The 17,919-nt window shown below is 38.2% G+C and overlaps 1 protein-coding gene across 5 annotated transcripts in view; it reads right to left on the reverse strand.

Moving 5' to 3' along the window:
• TMEM245 (transmembrane protein 245) overlaps positions 1-17,919 on the reverse strand; it is a 95,575-nt gene that overhangs the window by 34,153 nt on the left and 43,503 nt on the right. For all 5 annotated transcript variants that reach the window (XR_001146717.2, XM_012736768.2, XM_012736767.2 and 2 more), the window contains 5 exons: positions 17,053-17,143; positions 12,372-12,470; positions 9,278-9,409; positions 1,314-1,436; positions 1,028-1,173 (listed from right to left, as the gene is read on the reverse strand). Coding sequence is in view for 4 of the 5 variants with exons in the window: in XM_012736768.2 (XP_012592222.1) it covers positions 1,028-1,173; positions 1,314-1,436; positions 9,278-9,409; positions 12,372-12,470; positions 17,053-17,143 (591 nt within the window). In the remaining variant the exon portion in view is untranslated. The remainder of the gene's footprint in view (positions 1-1,027; positions 1,174-1,313; positions 1,437-9,277; positions 9,410-12,371; positions 12,471-17,052; positions 17,144-17,919) is intronic.

A 17,919-nucleotide genomic window follows, 5' to 3' on the forward strand; every position in this document is an offset into this window, starting at 1 on the left:
CTACATGAACACAGAGAAAAAAATAACCCAAGATCAGTCAGACAGGATTATCAGGTCCAATCAAGATTCCTGTGGAAGACTATTTACGCACAACAGTATTTTTTAAAAAGTGTGTGAAAACAGAATTGCCAGCCGGTGAATCTCTATTCACTATTCAAGAGAAGCTTAAGACCACCTGGCTAACAACTTATTAGGAAAAGGAGCTTTAATGGAAAATACAAGGGTTTACTATGAGTAGCTATTCACAAGTAAAAATGTAGTTGAGTCTTATTAATGAGCAACGAGGGACAGGGGTTGGAAAAGGGGCTGAGCGGGGCCTGCACTGCACAAGGCCTCTCCCTACCAGAAAGGATAAAGAGGAAAAAGGAAAAGGGGGCCAGAAGCCAGTGACTTGGAACAAGCTCATGGAGCATAAAAGTGAAGTAGCAGCACATTCAGAAACCAATCCTGCAATACATGGACCTCAGAAGGCATGGGAGAAATTTTTGACAAGAATCTACAATGCACACAGGGCCAGTGACTTGGAGATAACCAAAGATTCTGTATTTCTAATATCCAACCTACCCCTGCAGAGGGAACAGCCTGGCTGCAGAAGGTGAGAGGAAGAAACAGAGAGACTATCTACTCTCCTCCTGGAGCACAGCTAGAATTCCTGAGAACAGAGGAGGGTTCTGAGAAGAGGTGAGAGAGTGTGTAGTAGGAAAGGGGGTCCTCCTGAGCAAGTGATATGATAAGAGCTAGACTAGAAGCCTGCTAATGGAAAGCTGATGAAGACAGGCCATTAAATTTTTATAAATCACAGGTTTGAAAGGATACTGAAACTCCTTTAACTTTTTTCTTAACATTTGCATTTTGAAAAAATTTTAAAAAGTAACATTTGCACTGCTTAAAATGAGATAAAAACCTTGAAAATACCAGAGTCCTTCAATAGGTTAGCACTGAATGTTACTAGGAAGCTCAAGACAAAAAACAAGCTTCTCATAGAAAGCAGTTTCTAAAAGAAGAAAGAAGAGCATCTTATCCCTACCTGATAGCTTCTTCCACAGACTGGCCAATAATATTAGAGGAAGGACCTGGCTGAGATAGTGGAGTCAGGCTTATCACCCACTTCACTGGCTTGTAGTACTCATCACTGGAACTTAACAGATAAAATAGTGTGGTCAGGAAAATTATCTGCAAAACAAAGGACAGCATCATCTAAAAAACCACATTTGGAAACTAGGGGAAGACAGACATCCGCAAACACAAATGGAACCAAGAATATACTCAAATGGGGAAGGAAATGAGATGTGTACTTATCTACTCAGACATACCAGAGAGAGCACAAAATTGAGAAGGGCCGTCCCACTGTAGAAGAGGATGGTCAGGAGCGTAGTGACCGTAGTAAATAGCAGGCTCACATTCCGGCTCATCACAATCCACAGAGACTCCAAGATCTGATAGGGAGGGAAAGCTGGGTATTAGAACTAATCCTCATGAAGGAAGTTCCTACAGCCATCTAGTATGTGTGCTTTTTTTTTTTTTTTTGAGACAGAGTCTAGCTCTGTCACCTCAGGTAGAGTGTAGTGATATCATCATAGCTCACTGCAACCTCAAACTCCTGGGCTCAAGTGATCCTCCTTCCTTAGCAACCCCAGTAGCTGAAGACTACAGGCACACCACAATGCCCAGCTAATTTTTCTATTTTTAGTAGAGATGGGGTCTTGCTCTTGCTCAGACTGGTCTCAAACTCCTTAGCTCAAGCAATATTCCTGCCTTGGCCTCCCAGAGACAGTGTTTTAGTATCATGCACTAAAAAACATGTACTGAGGATTATTTTAAGTGGAGAAAAAAAAATCTACTGAAAACAGCTGTATGTTCAATAATAAGAAAAATAATTAAGTAAATTATGGTGAGTCCACTCCAAATAATATTAGGCAGCCATAAAAAAATCTCTATTTCACCACTATACATCCATGTAACAAAAACCCATTTGAATCCCCTAAATCTACTGAAATTTTTAAAGAATCTCTATTATAACATAATAAAATATTATAAACAATAATATAACATATTTATAACATAATTTATAACATTTTATTTATAACATAATAAAATATTTTATGATATAATGGTAAGTTTAAAAATCAGGATACAAAAATCTCATATGTAACTATGTAAACATGGTAAGCACAGAAGAAATAGTCATGTGTTGCTTAATGGACAGGGATATGTTCTGAGAAATGCATTGTTAGGTGATTTTGTCATAAGAGGATCATAGAGTGTGCTTACACAAATCTAGATGGTATAGAGCAAGGGTCCTCAAACTTTTTAAACAGGGGGCCAGTTCACTGTCCCTCAGATCGTTGGAGGGCCGTTGGAGAGTGCAGCGCACATTCCACATATGCGCACTGTGGGCCTGGGACAAGTAGGCTGCTGAGCAGGACAAGCAGCAGCAGCAAAAACACCCGGCGGGCCAGATAAATGTCCTCGGCATGCCACATGTGGCTCGTGGGCCAAAGTTTGAGGACACCTGGTATAGAGCCTACTACACACCTAGGCTGTATGACACAGCCTATTTACTCCTAGGCTACACACCTGTATAGCATGTTACTGTGCTGGATACTATAGGTAATTGTAACACAGTGGTTAATATTTGTGTATCTAAATATATCTATGCTAGAAAAGATACAGTAACATTATGGTATCTTATGGTAGTGCCTCCAAATATATGGTGACTAAGATGTCATTATGCAGCACATGAGATGACTGTACATACGAGAAAATATGCCAGAATACAAGCTGTGTTTATATTTATCTTGTAGGATCACGAGTGCAGGCCATGAAATTCCAGCACTTGTTTTATTAGCTGCCCAGCCCCAACCCTTACTATCTATAACTTAGTTTCATCTACAAATATAAAAGGTGTCACTTCAATGACTTCATTAAAATCACAATAAAAGTAAGAGAGTCGAGGGCAGAGCTCTGCAGCTGAAAATCTTTCCTGAGACAATCACCATTATATTGAGACTTACTGAGTATAGTTGATCCATCAACTGTAAATCTACTAGAACCAGATTATCAAGATAAAGGCTTTTAATATGTTAAGTATTACTAAAGATGTATAATATCTATAGCACACCTGCATGTTTTCATTTACTATCTCTTCATGAATTTAAATTCCCTTATGATAATGTCTGTTCTATTCTTCCCAAGTAGACTATCCTTTTTGTTAATGAAAAACACAGAAGCAAAATGATCAAGAAACACTTCCTGTTGCAGTTTTCAAAATGCTTCCGTAAACCTCACAACAACGCCGTGTGTAAAGCCATGCAGATATCTCTATTTTATAGATATACAAAGTGAGGCTCAGAAATTTTTTAAAACTTGCCAAAAGGCAAGGAGCTAATAACTGGGACCAGAACTCAAAATGTCTGATTTTCATTTTGGTGCCCTTTCCAAAACAGCAGTTCTGTTTTTTGTTGTATGTTCCAGTTATACCATCTGTTCTCTGAAAGGCCTATCCATGCCTTTCTACCTAAAATGTATCATTTATAAAGGCATATTTTGTTGCCCTCGGCATTTCTTGCAAACCTCAGCTCAGTCTTCATAAGACGACTTTAGCAGGCTGGTTTCATTTACAAAAACTCCTTACATAAGATCTTGAAAATGTTTCACAATGCCTACAAAAATATGCATGATTGACCGTTTGACCCTGTGGGATAAAGAATGAATGAACAATGCCATTGATTCCAAGAAACAAACCAACAATGCCTTTACTTGTGATTTTGACAAGCATTCTTTTTGGGGCTTCAGTTATTTTGGAATTTTTATCAAAAAATGTTTAAATAGTTTCTGGGTCACACTGGGAGAAAATACTGTGATAATTCTTAAGAAATTAACTGAATACATTAATTGTAGACTGGTAGTCTCCCACAGCAATTAAGTAACCTTTCTTACTTGAAAGAAAGGGGATTGGCTAGAGAAAATAGAGAAAAGGACATTTCTATAATACAAAGTAAATCCTTAAGGTAAAGTAGTTTTAATTTATATGCCAGGCTTAGAAAAGAGAAAATGAATAAATGCAGTAATAATAACAAAGCCCCTCAAACTCTAAAAACAAAACAGATTTATGGAGGCAAAATATATCCCCATCTCAAAAGTAGAAAATATGAGCCAGGTTTGGCCTTAGTATAATCAACAGTAGCAACGGAACTCCTGAAAGAAGGCCAAGAATAATTAGTCATGGAACATACAGGGAAGTCCAGGAGACTTCCCTAAGCACTCAAGCAAGGTGCACCTCTGCTGTGGATACCAAATGACCAGCAAGGCCTCACCATCTCCAGTGGTTCTGAACCCATTAACTCTGAGCCTACCTCTCACCAAATACTCTTTTATTAATTTGGCTTCCCAGGTACTTATCAAGAGTGATTACCCTGCCTTCTATAAAGCCAATGAAGGAGAATCAAAGAAAGCAGTTTAAAAAAACAGAGGAGGAATAGATGTTGCAGGGATGCAGAGGTCAAAATAAGAGAAAATGTCTCTCCTGGGAGGACTGAGCTATCTCTGTCTGTCAGGGAGTCCAGAGGAGCCTAGAGAAGGTGGACACAAGCTCTGCTGTCCTTCTCTGGTTCCTGTATTCTTTATCTATCAATAAATGAAGGCAGCTGAGCCATGTGATCCCAAAACACCATTTCAACTCAGCCACTGTGCTTCTAAATACAAAAATAATCATTATTCAAGCTATAATGTATGCTTCTCTCTCTTTTTTTTTTTTTTTTTTTTTTGAGACAAGGTCTCACTCTTGCCCAGGCTAGAGTGCAGTGGTGTCATCATAGCTCACTACAACCAAGAACTCCTGGACTCAAACAATCTTCCTGCCTCAGCCTCCTGAGTGGCTGGGACAACAGGTGCAAGCTACCACGCCCAGTTAATGATAAATGAAATTCTTTCTACCTCCAAAAACTTAAAATCTAGACAGGAAGATTGGGGTAAACACTAAAGAGTCACAAATTGAAAAAGAAGGTAAAATATGTTCAGGTATCAAAAGAAGGGCTGAAAATAATGAATGCAAAAGGAGTCTGAAAGTAGGGGAAGCCCAGTATGTTCTGAAATGATGAACAAGATTGGCACCTAAGCTGCCTATTTACAACAAGATCAGAAAACAAATAAAACAAAGCAAATAAAAATGTAAAGGTATGAGATTAAGAAATGTTGAGTTCTCCAGAGGATACTAACGTGGTTTTATACAAAAAGCCTGGTTTCTGAAGCCACGGAAAGAAAAACTGAATTTGAATAACTGTTATTTAGTAGGCTATTTAACTGTTAACATGTTTCTTTGTTCTTAAAATGAAGGCAAGTATAACTGGCTTTGTAGAATGTATGAGACAATTAATTAGAAAATATTTATTAAGCACCCGGCACAATATTTGACACAAAATATTTGATACAAAAAACACCAAATAATCATCTCTTCCCTGAACTGTCCATTACTCAATATTTAAATGTGTTTAGGCATACAGGAATTGTACCTTTGTTTCTTTTTTTTTCTTTTTTTGGACTACATGGCTAAATTGTTATTTTAGTTTCAAAAATTGCTTACCCTTTCCTTTCCATAAAAATTTATAAAATTTAAATAATCATTTTTCTGTATCATCTGTCTTAATTTGATAGTGTCACTCTGTCAGTCAATAATAGATGCTTTAAAATTCAACTTCTAACTGCTCAAAACAACAAAAAAGGATTCAGTAACTTTTAGTTAACACACCTCAATTTTGGAGGAAACCTATCATTCCAATGTATTATTAAATGATACACTCTCTTGTGTATGCATTGACTTTAAACAGCTGACTGGAAGGTCCATGAAACTGGATGGACCCTGTTGACTGTTGGGCTTTTCTGTATGCTGATCTGGCTGGGACTTTCCTACTGGCTTTTAGTGTTTCACTTTTAAAAAGGAACAGGCTACCAAGGATCACCAGATATTCGATGAAAGAGAAAGCAAAACAAACTTTAAAGAAATTCAAACAGAGAGCAGAAGGCATTTAAAAAATTGTATTAGTAAAATCCATAAAGAAATAAAAAAGGAAGGTTCAGAACGTAAGAAAGAGCTACAGTTTCCAAGGTCCTTTTGAAGGTCTGTGAGGTCAAAATTATTTAATATTCAAATATTTGCTTTTTCACTGTGTTGACATCTGTACTGACTGTGCAAAGGCAATCAATGGTGGGTAAAACTGTAGAGGCCGCAGGAGGAATCAAGGCAGCAACACCTAATTGCTATAGTGTTCATTATATTCTTTCCTACCACAAACTCAGCACCAGTTTCACTTTAGAACGTCCTTGAGAGGCCAGGCACAGTGGCTCAAATCTTTAATCTCAGTGCTTTGGAGGACAAGGAGGAAAAATTGTCTGAGGCCAAGACTTCAAGATCAGCATGGGCAACATGGTGAGACTTTGTCTCTCCAAAAAGTTTTTTTCCGGCTGTACCAGTTTGTTCGACCACAACGACAACAACAACAACTAACTAAACAAATAAATAAATAGTTTTTTTCCTTTTGAGAAAGGGTCTCACTCTTTTGCCTGGGATAGAGTACGATGTCACCATCATAGCTCATAGAGACTTCAAAGTCCTGGGCCCAAGTGTTCCGCCTGTCTCAGCCTCCTGACTTATATTTTTTATAAAGACAGGGTTTTGCTATGTTGCTCATGCTGATCTCAAACTCCTAGCCTCAAGCAATCCCTCTTGCCTCAGCCTCCCAAAGTTCTAGGATTACAAGCATGAGCCACCATGCGTGACCCTCTACAAAAAATTTTTTAAAAGTTAGCTGGGCATGGTAGCACACACTTGTAGTACAGAGCAAGACCCTGTCTCAAAAAAGAAAAAAAAAGAAATGTTTTTTAGGAAGCAATAAAAATTATGTTTATTGATAATTGTATTAAATGTCTTTTTAACATTTTCTGTGATGAAACAAGAAGTCCAACACACCTTTGCTGCTCACTGAAGAATAAGTTACTGGAGGAAAAGCGCTTATATGATTAAGTTGAGAGTTAATTTAGTCGATTTTTTTCATAGAACACCATTTCTACATAAAAGAATGACTGACAGACTTGATATCATTATTTGGCAGCAATTTTCTCAAAAATGAGTAAGGTGACCCTATCACTTCAAGGAAAAGAACTGTTAGTCTTTGCCAAAAATAAAATTTGAGCTTTCAAGAAAAAAATTATAGTTTTGAAAATTTTATATTGGTCACTGTGACCTTGACAGCTTCCTAAACTTTCTTCCTGATAAGATAGGTGATGATAGTAAAGAATGTGGTTTTTTTAAATGATACATAACAAAATGTGAGTATTTAGAAGATACACAGAAATCAGCGATCCCATATTCCGAATGACCAGTGTGCAATACGAAAGCATGCAAGAGTAAAAGAAACATTCCTAGCCAAGTCAGAACCCTGGGCTTTAAATATACCAGAGTACAAAAAGACCACTGATACAGTTTCAAATTCTACACTGCAACTAACCTTTAAAAAAATACCATTTATTGAATTTGGCATATAGCATTAATTTAGAATAGCCACAATTAAATCTGAAAAGGCTATTAAAAGACTCCTCCTCTCTTTTCCAACCACCTGTGTGGAACCTAGACATTCTTCATATACTTCAACCAAAACATTACAACAGACTGAATGCAGCAGATATAAGAAGCCAGAGATTAAATAGATTTGTAAAAATGTAAAAGAAAACCATTCTTCTCACTAAGTCTTTTTTGGCTTTAGAAAATATTATTTTTCACAAACCAAAAGCAATGTCCTTATGTTAGCATGTAATATAATTTAATGGACAGATAAATATGAACTTTGGTGTCCTCCAATCAAAAAGTATGAGAACCCCTGGACCACAGAAAAGGGATTATCAAAAACAGAAAATATGGCCGGGCGCGGTGGCTCCTGCCTGTAATCCTAGCACTCTGAGAGGCCAAGGCAGGCGGATTGCTCGAGGTCAGGAGTTCAAAACCAGCCTGAGCAAGAGTGAGACCCTGTCTCTACTATAAATAGAAAGAAATCAATTGGCCAATTAATATACATAGAAAAAATTAGCTGGGCATGGTGGCACATGCCTGTAGTCCCAGCTACTTGGGAGGCTGAGGCAGGAGGATCACTTGAGCCCAGGAGTTTGAGGTTGCTGTGAGCTAGGCTGACGCCACGGCACTCACTCTAGCCTGGGCAAGAAAGCGAGACTCTGTCTCAAAAAAAAAAATAAAAAAATAAAAAATAAAACTGAAGGACATGAATTTCTAGATTTAATTCCAAACTGTTACAGCTGTACCAGGTGACAAGGAGGAAAGGGAGAGTGTGAGTATAGGGTCAGGGGTAGGGGCCAAAGGAGCTGTAAGACAACCCGAAGGGAGGGATAAGAAAGCACGGAAGGACTTGGAAAAGAGTCACATCTTTACCTTCGGCTTCCATATTAGGAAGCCAAAGGATAAATCTAAAATTGCAAAACCAAGAAAGAGCAGCATAAACATCACCCTAGAAATTCAGAGGTAATAACCCAACAAAAGCTGTAAGGATGGACAGCTATTTCTGGAGAATGAAGCTGGGAGGCACTGTTGTTTTTTAACAAAAGTCTTGTCAACTTTTTCAGTTATGGTCATGTACTACTTTGATAAAAATTAAATTTTACGAAATCTATCATTGTAAACCTCAACTTTTGTTAATTTGCTGAAAGCCACAAGTTTATTCAGAAGACACTTGTTCTCATCTGTGTGAAAAGTCGAGTGCCAAGACACCTCACCAGGTATGCTACTGAATGAGGAGGAGCAGCAGTGAACATGTAGGAGTGCTGCAAGGCTACAGAGACAGATGGTGCATGACGGAGGTCAGATGGGAAGCAACAAGCCAAGTACTGACACGTTCAGTCTCTGCAGTGTAACTGGAATTGTGTTTCCATCTGTCAAGGGGCTTGGTGCACCATAAAAGTAGGTCTCTCTCCAGTGGTCTAGCTGGGGACATTTTGGTCAATTTAAGGGGACAATCAGACAGCCCATAGCATTGCTAATATGCTTCAGGACAGCATTTTTCAACTACTCTTCAACCACAGAGGCAGTACCAGAGGAGCCACACCTGGTGACTGTGGCTTTTGAACATCTTCCTAGAGCATTTAGAGTTCTCGAATCTGTAAATATCATGGCATTAAAAACAGGGTAACTAAAGGCCTCATAGTGTATAAAGAAAACTTGGAATTAGAGTTTGTTTTTATTTGTAAGTCCAGTTTAACTATAAATACTATTTCTTACCGAAAGAAACGTCTCAATGTTCTCGTGCACAAAGGAAGCAAGGTCCTGCCAGTCCAGAATGTCTCCCAGCCAGCTGTTCTGACGATTCACGTGCATCTTGTGTCCTTTGTGCCTCCCAGAATGTGTTACATTCTATGGGATAAAACATTTCAGACATGAAAATTTCCATCTTAACTTAGAGAACAAAAGTATAAATGTCCCATTTTGCTTCACTCTGGTATGTACTCAAAGGTGAAAAGCATTGCGATATTTATGAAAGCAGCCAAGAACTTTACAAAAGGCCTAAAATATTCTTCTGTTTACATTCTAGGTACAATGTCTGAGCCTCGCTCCAGTGCTTCCCTCCTAAATACATTTGTGAACACACTGTACTTCTCAATATCTGTAGCAGTACACCAACACAGCATTTATTTTCATCTTTTCTTTTTAGCCCCTCCACCTTTCCCTTGGTCACTCATCTTTGCTTTTTTCCTCTTCTCCTCATCTCCCTGATTAATCTTCCATACAAGATAAAGAGAGTAGGGGAGAGAAGAATATGACAAAGAAACAAGAATGGGGGGGGGGGGGGAGAATGAATTCATCTATCCGGAAGACACGGGCAGAGATGTCAGAATAACTAAATTTGAAAGAGAGATAAATAAAGTGACAGGCAAGGCTAAAATTCAGAGGTAATTTCTTAACATTTTCCACACGTTTCCATTCTCCCACTTTTGCTAATGGAACAGTGATACTGATCTCCATTACATATGCAGAAAGACATTAGGTCCCAGCCAAAGAGGTAAAGAAGGCAATACACAGTCAGCCCTCCACATTTGTGGGTTCTGCATCCATGGATTCAACCAATTGTGGATCAAAAATATTGGGGGGTTAAAGAATTCCACAAAGTTCCAAAAAGCAAAGCTTAAATTTGACACGTGCTAAGTACTATACTGAATCCACTCACTGACTACTATGTTGAAAACATGCATATATGATGATGTGTAGGCACTGTGTTAGGTATTGTAAGTGACCTACAGATGACTTAAAGTATATGGGAAGATGTACATAGGGTATGTGCAAATATACCATTTTGTTTGAATGACTTGAGTATCCCTGGATTTTGGTATCTGTGGAGGATCTTAGAACCAATCCCCCACAGATTGAGGGATGACTGTACTTAACCACTCACAAAACTATACTTATGAGACACTACCTTCGTCTACCATAAAATGAAGCTCCAAACGGTAAAAGATAGGAAAAGCTCTTTGTTTATAAACAGAAGCCCCACAGTTACCAAAGGAAATAGACACAACCTTTCTAATCATCTGGTTCTTCAGCAGATGGGATGAAATCCACGATACTCTACATAGATATTCCCTAGGTATTTTTGTTTACAGCCTTTGAAACCCACAAAAACCAACAATGGTCCCTCAACTCATCCCAGGGCAAGAGTACACAATCCCAAACAGGTCACTAAGCAACAAGTTCAAATTTAAAATCAACCCTTCTCCTTCTCCTTCTCCATCTCATGCTGAGAGATTTATAAACACTCAGCTCTCCTCTTACATCAACCCTGAGAAAAATCACCACTGACTCTGCCCACTGTACACACAGCGCAGCACCTGCTGGCCCACAGGCCCTGCCAGACCTAGTACACAGGATGCCTTGGCATAAGCAGCAGCTTTTAAAACCATCAATTTTATACATGATGAAAAATATTCTCCATCATAAATTCTAAAGTAAGAGTACATAAGCACAAGTAACATACAAGGTTGATTTAAAATAAAGATCTTGGCCAGGCATGGTGACTCACACCTGTAATCCTAGCACTCTGGGAGGCCAAGGCAGGTGGATCATTTGAGCTCAGGAGTTCGAGACCAGCCTGAGCAAGAGTGAGACCTCCCCACCCCCACCCGCCCCCGTCTCTACTAAAAAAATAGAAATTAGCTGGACAACTAAAAATATATACATATAAAAAATTAGCCGGGCATGGTGGCACATGCCTGTAGTCCCAGCTATTCGGGAGACTAAAGCAGGAGGATCGCCTGAGCCCAGGAGTTTGAGGTTGCTGTGAGCTAGGCTGACGCCATGGCACTCTAGCCCAGGCAACAGAGTGAGACTCAAAAATAAATAAATAAATAATAAAAAATATCTCTAAACTTTTAGATCTATTTTTACTTCCTTGAAAAGTTCTTAATGTCTATAAGTGTACCATCCAGAAGAAGAACAGCTAGTCATGTGTAGTCACTTAAAATGTGGTTAGTCCAAACACTGAGATGTGCTGTTGGTGTTAAATGCACACTAGATTTTGAAAACTTAGTATAAAAAAAAAAAGAATATAAAATATCTCCTTAAAATGTTTCTACTGGTTAGATATTATGATGATAGTATCTTAGGTATACTGGGTTAAGTAAAATATTATTTAAAAACTAAAACAAGCTGAGTACAGTAGCACACACACCTGTATTCCCAGCCACTTGGGAGACTGAGTGGGGAGAATGACTTGAATTCAGGAGTTCAAGAAAAGCTTGCACCCTGGCCAACACAGTGACACCATCTAACTCTTTTTCTTTCTTTCTTTCTTTTTTTGAGACAGCATCTCACATCACAGCTCACTGCAACCTCAAACTCCTGGGCTCAAAGCAATCCTCTTGCTTCAGCCTCCTGAGTACCTGGGGCCACAGGCATGCACCACCACACACAGCTAATTTTTTTAACTGTTAGTAGAGACAGGGTCTTGCTGTTGCCCAGGCTCCAGCTCTTAAAAAAAAAAACCTAAAACAGGTAAAATTAATTTTAATGTAACTACTAGAAAAATTAACATCACATATGCGGCCTGCATTACATTTCTCTTGCACAGAGCTGGTCTTCTAGAGAATAAGACGGTAATGCACAGAGAATGTGATACTGACCACCAGAGGTTGACAAGTTCTTTCAGGGAGATTAACCATCAACTCAAGCTGACTTTTAGTGACACAAGGATTAAGAGCTTGCTGTTTAAAAATGTCAATAATTTAATTCCCAGTGTGAATACAATCTTATCTAGTCACTGAGTCAATAAAATAAAAGGACTTTATTAGTTTAACACAGAAAACCTTTGCTAAAATAAACTTACCTTTACAAACCAAGAGTGATACAGTCTGTCCCAAAGTTCTAGTACTTGCTTTTCAATTACAGCAGTGTTGTTCACCTTATCTCCTAGAATTTTATGAAGCTAGCAGAAACAGATAGAACCCGGTTTAGTATTTCAGGCAACAATCCAGTAAAATTAATACATGCTTGGTCTTTACATTTGTTCAAAACAAACTAAAATATTTCAGACTATTTAATTATCTCTAGCCATATTATGTTCTTTTCTTAAACTCTACTCCTCAGTATTCCCAGTAAATTTCCTCTCATTTCTCATCTTTTTGCTTAGTTTTTCTTTCCTCTAGTCTCAGGTCTCCAACAGAGCTACTTCAGGCTATCACAGAATGGCGCAAATGACTCCATGATTACTGACTTAGCTGATCTCATGTACCCAGAGAAAAATCTTTTCCTTGTGACGCCAGTGCCCATCTATTATATGTAAGTCTCATGTTACATTCATCTCTGTTATTAAGAATTATCCCAGAACTTTAAGTAACAATTGAGGATTTTAGCTACTGATCAGACTGGCTTCTGGATGTGTAGTAATCAGGTGCACTGAGACAACATAGCTCAGAGGAAGGGCATTCGATGCAGTACCTTACCCCACCTACTTATTAAATCACAGTGTAATATAAAACACAAATACTGATTTGTACTCCCACGTCCTTAACACAACTATTTCCATTTCCTCTATAACTTTCTTCCTGTTTACAACATAGAGATAATTTAGAATTCTAAATTTTCTTTTGCATTATAAGCATTTCACTTTAGCCTTCATCACTTTCATCTTTATTATTAATGTTTTTAGTTTATGTTCCAGTATTATTTTATTACCTACTCATAGGATATATAGATGATTCCCAATTTTTAATGTCATATGTAACACTACAATGAACATTCTATACACAACTTTTTTCTTATTACTAGTGGTACATAAAGGTACAGGAATCAAGGGAAATGAGAATTTTAATGGCTCTTGCTATGCATTGCTAAGTTGTCTTCTATAAGGATTGCACCAATTAACACTTTCCAAAGTTATATGAATGAATCAATTTCCCCAAAGTTTTATGGACTAATAAAATTTTAAGTAATTTAACACATGTGAAACACAACCAATTATTTATTGTTTCCTTCTTTAGTAGTGAAAGATTAACCATTTTCCCATGTTAGTTTACAATGTGTATTTCCTTACCTTTTATCTATTTGATGCTGGCTTTATAGATATAGAACCAGTTATTAGACATGCATGTATATCTGCAAGTCTAATATAATGCAAGTCTAATATATATGATGCAAGTATATCTGCCTAATGTTTTCCTTTATATTTATTTATTCATAAACCACACACAAATTAGTGAATAAAAACCATTTATCTTTGCAAAGCATTTTACAATTTACAAATGGCTTTCACCTATATTATGTCATCTTTACAACAACCCCAAGAGTTAGACACAAAAAGGTTTTATCATCCTTTGTTCCTTAAGATGAGAACAGAGTCAGGAAGGGTCTACAGCAGGACCACGTCAAGTAGCTAAATGGCAGAGTCAGGAATCAACGTTCTCTAATGTTCTTTCAACTACAACATATATAATACACCTAACAAAGAATACCTAACAGAACAAATTACAAAAAATGATTAAAGACCACAATTACCCATAGTCTAACTTCCTTCAGTTACTTTAATTAAATATGCCTTTCACATACCACAACTATTAGACACTCACTGAACTCCTGTTACCAATTCGCCCTGTCATTCTCCTATCAGCTTCTGAGATCTCCCTAACCAGAAGAGGCCTCAAATTATTACTGTCAGACTCCAGCCCAGGTTGTTCAAACACAGTGGCCTTTATCACAATAAAGTAGTATTTCAAACTGGCATCTCTTTCAGCAGTCTCCCAACAAGACCGTGAATAATTCTAAAATATCACAGCTATTAAAGGAGAGTTCAGCATAATTTCACAGCATGTCATAAAACACTCCAAAACTGTGGTGCTATCAAATATAGAACATTACAGACCCAAGATACTGTCCTGTGACATTATAATGTGCTCAGTACATTGCATTCACTGAGACCTTCTGTGTCCATTCTATCTAAAACATCATCCCGAGTCAATCTCTACCACATCACTCTGTCCTTGTCACAGCACTTATTAGCACCGGAAATTTTTATTTGTTTACATATTTAATTTACATATCATCTCCTCTCATCAGAGTGTAAGGGGAGGGTGGTAACTCTGGTTCACTGCTCTTCCTCAAGCACCTGCAGCAGTGCCTGGCTCGTTTATGGACTTGCTTCCATTTTCACCACTGTGGTCATGGGAGATGGCACAGAGGAAACATCCCCCTTTATTCTCTTGCTGTCTCAGTGCAACACCTCCAGGCACAAATCTTAGAAAGGGCATACCAAGCAGAAAGAACAGCTCAAGGGAGGATGGTGAGCAAGGAAAGTAACCTGGGAGGTCCAAGCAGAAGCTAAATAAACATAAGGGAAATGGGAGATAAGGCTGACAAAGTAAGCCGGGGCAGAGAGGTGGGAACCTTACCTGAACACATCCTAAAACTCTTCTCCTTTTCTGGGTATCACATTTTTTCCTACCTTCAGCACTCTCTAGACTTCAGCTCTTAAGACCCAGTTCTTATATGATTCTTACCTGGGTAAGATCTGAGACTTATTAGAAAGCTACCTCTGCAGTTTCAATGTGTGTTTTATTTTTTAACAACTTTATTGAGATAACTATCATTCACATACCTCACAACTCCACTGTTTAAGTATACAATTCAACAGTTTTTAGTACATTCATAGTTATACAGTCATGACCACAGTTAATTTTAAAACATTTTCGTCATCCCAGAAGGAAACCCTGTACTCAACAGCAATTAGTCCCCCATTACTCCCCAGTCCTCCCTATGCCTGAAAACTACTACTCTGCTTTCTGTCTCTATCGATTTGCCTCTTTGGGACATTGCACATAAAAGGAATCGTACATATGGGGTCTTTTATGACTGCTTCTTTCACTTAGCCTAATGTTTTCAAGGTTAATCCACATTAGCATCTCAGTACTTCATTCCTTTTTATGGCTGAATAATCTTCCGTTATATAAATCTAACACTTTTGCTTTTCCATTCATCAGTTTGTTGTTTTTTGATATTATCCCTGTGTTCTAAATCAGGATCACAAATAGTTACCATTTTTGTTATCAATACTCATCCCTCTTCAGCTGTCCTCTATTTTAGAATCTTTAACAAAAGGTTTCATACTTGTCTTTTCTCTAAGTTGAACTCTACTTCTTTAAAAAACCAAGGCATATTTCTCTTGCTACCCAAAATTCCCTTTCATTATCCTCTTCTCAAAAAGGTAAAAATTCCAGAATAAACATTCTTCCCTAATAGATAAATCAAGAATTAAACGCTATGCTTTCAGCAAAATAACATTTCTAAAAGGCTAAAATGCCTTCTGCAATGGCTGGATCTTCTTCTTTGACAGTTAGGAGATCTGTAGCCACATACTTATCTCTCACTTACTCAATAAATACTTTTGTAAAGGCTTGCCAAAAGATTAAGTTATCTGGTATGGACCCCAGACAATCAATAACATACTTTCTTTCCACTTCTAATTTAACTATGGTTCCATCTTTATGGTAACAGACTACCATACATGTGTGTATAATATATCCTCCATTATATCTTTTTGAGATTTTGCTTCTGAATTTTGAATAAGGAATCATATACCAGTACATTTCTCTGAGCACAAGTCTCACTGCAACAAATCTTGTCAATCTCTACATGATCTTAATTACTTCAGTATATTAAAAATGCAAATTACCTTCATTCCCATAGGTAATGCTGGGGGGGGGGGGAGAGACATCTAAAATCCAGTGTGGAGTCTAATCCTTAACTGTCTTTTCCTCTAGTACTCATTTCCCCTTCCCAGAGCTCCCTCCACTTCAGTCAAGAGCATTTCCTCAAGCACACTCCTGTCTCTCCATCTCGGCCCACATAAATACCCTTCTTAAAATCCACTCTTCCTTGATCTGCCATTCCTTGAAGGTTTATCTCAAGTGCCACATTAAAAGCACTTAATCCAGTTCTGGGCAAACACTGCCAGTATACTACAGTAGAAAGAAGGGATTTGGAGTTACTCTTCAGTTTGAAACCAAGCTCTGCAATTTACTACAGGACCACTGGGAATTTATTAAGCTTGCTGAGTCTGTTTCCTAGTCTTTAGACCCACCGATCTAAAGCAGGCAAAATAATTCAGACTATTGCAGGTTTCTTGGAAAGGTTAAATGAAACTAATTGGAAACTGCCAAGCACAGTTACCTGCAGAAATAGGATTTATTATGCCTTAATATCTTTTTCTCCAGAAAGCCTTATTTGACCATTCAAGCAGAGTGATCATTCTGTCCTAAAGCACAAATAATGAATCAGATCTATTTTGAAAAATAAACAACAAACCTCTCAGATTGTTCAGGCTATTAACACCATTCAGTGTGATCTTCCAGAAGGTTTAATTTCATGGTATGTTGCTTACTGACCTATACATTTATGCCTATTTAAAAAATGGAAATGTTGTAAATAAAATCTCTATTCATACTTTATCAAAGCAAGAGCCACTACCAGTACAGACACTGCAAAGAGAAAGCCACAAAGAAAGGCTATTCCCTTACCTTGTGGGTTATCCATTCTCGTCCGTACTGATAGACATTGTTAGCCGCAGAATTCAGGGCTCTTTGGACTACCTGAGCCTCAGGAAGCCAACTAATTTAAAACAAAGAAAAAATAAAAAAAGAACACTTTTAGTGCACTGTACCAATAACATTTGAACTTGATGTACTTAATAACAGCAATCATAACAAATTGCTGATCAGTTATCAATACACAGATATAAACTCATCATAAGCAGGAATCCTTGATTTCCAGGCCTTAATGGCATGATGCTAACACTCAGGATGTCCTTTCAACTTTTTCTTAGCTTTCAGGCCCACTTTTCCCACAACCTCCCTTTCATTCTGCCTAGTTTTTCTGTCCATACATGTCCTGGGTCATCTGCCTTATTCGGCGCCAGAGAAAATGGTTCTGCAACACTAGGATATTCAGATGGGGTTCTCAAAGTGTGGTCCACAGACCAGCAATATCAGAACTGCTTGAAAACCTGTTAGAAATGAAAATTCTTGGGCTCTTGCGCCCACTCAGGGACGCAAGCAACAGCTTTAGGCCAGGCGCGGTAGCTCACACCTGTAATCCTAGCACTCTGGGAGGCCAAGGCAGGCAGATAGTTCGAGCTCAGGAGTTCGAGACCAGCCTGAGCAAGAGCAAGACCCTGTCTCTACTAAAAATAGAAAGAAATTAATTGGCCAGCTAAAAATATATAGAAAAAAATTAGCCAGGCATGGTGACGTATGCCTGTAGTCCCAGCTACTCGGGAGGCTGAGGCAGGAGGATCTCTTGAGCCCAGGAGTTGGAGGTTGCTGTGAGCTAGGCTGAGGCCACAGCACTCTAGCCGGGGCAACAAGAGTGAGACTCTGTCTCCAAAA

The sequence above is a fragment of the Microcebus murinus genome, chromosome 12 (genome assembly GCF_040939455.1).
Source record: "Microcebus murinus isolate Inina chromosome 12, M.murinus_Inina_mat1.0, whole genome shotgun sequence".
Classification (NCBI taxonomy): Eukaryota; Metazoa; Chordata; class Mammalia; order Primates; family Cheirogaleidae; genus Microcebus; species Microcebus murinus.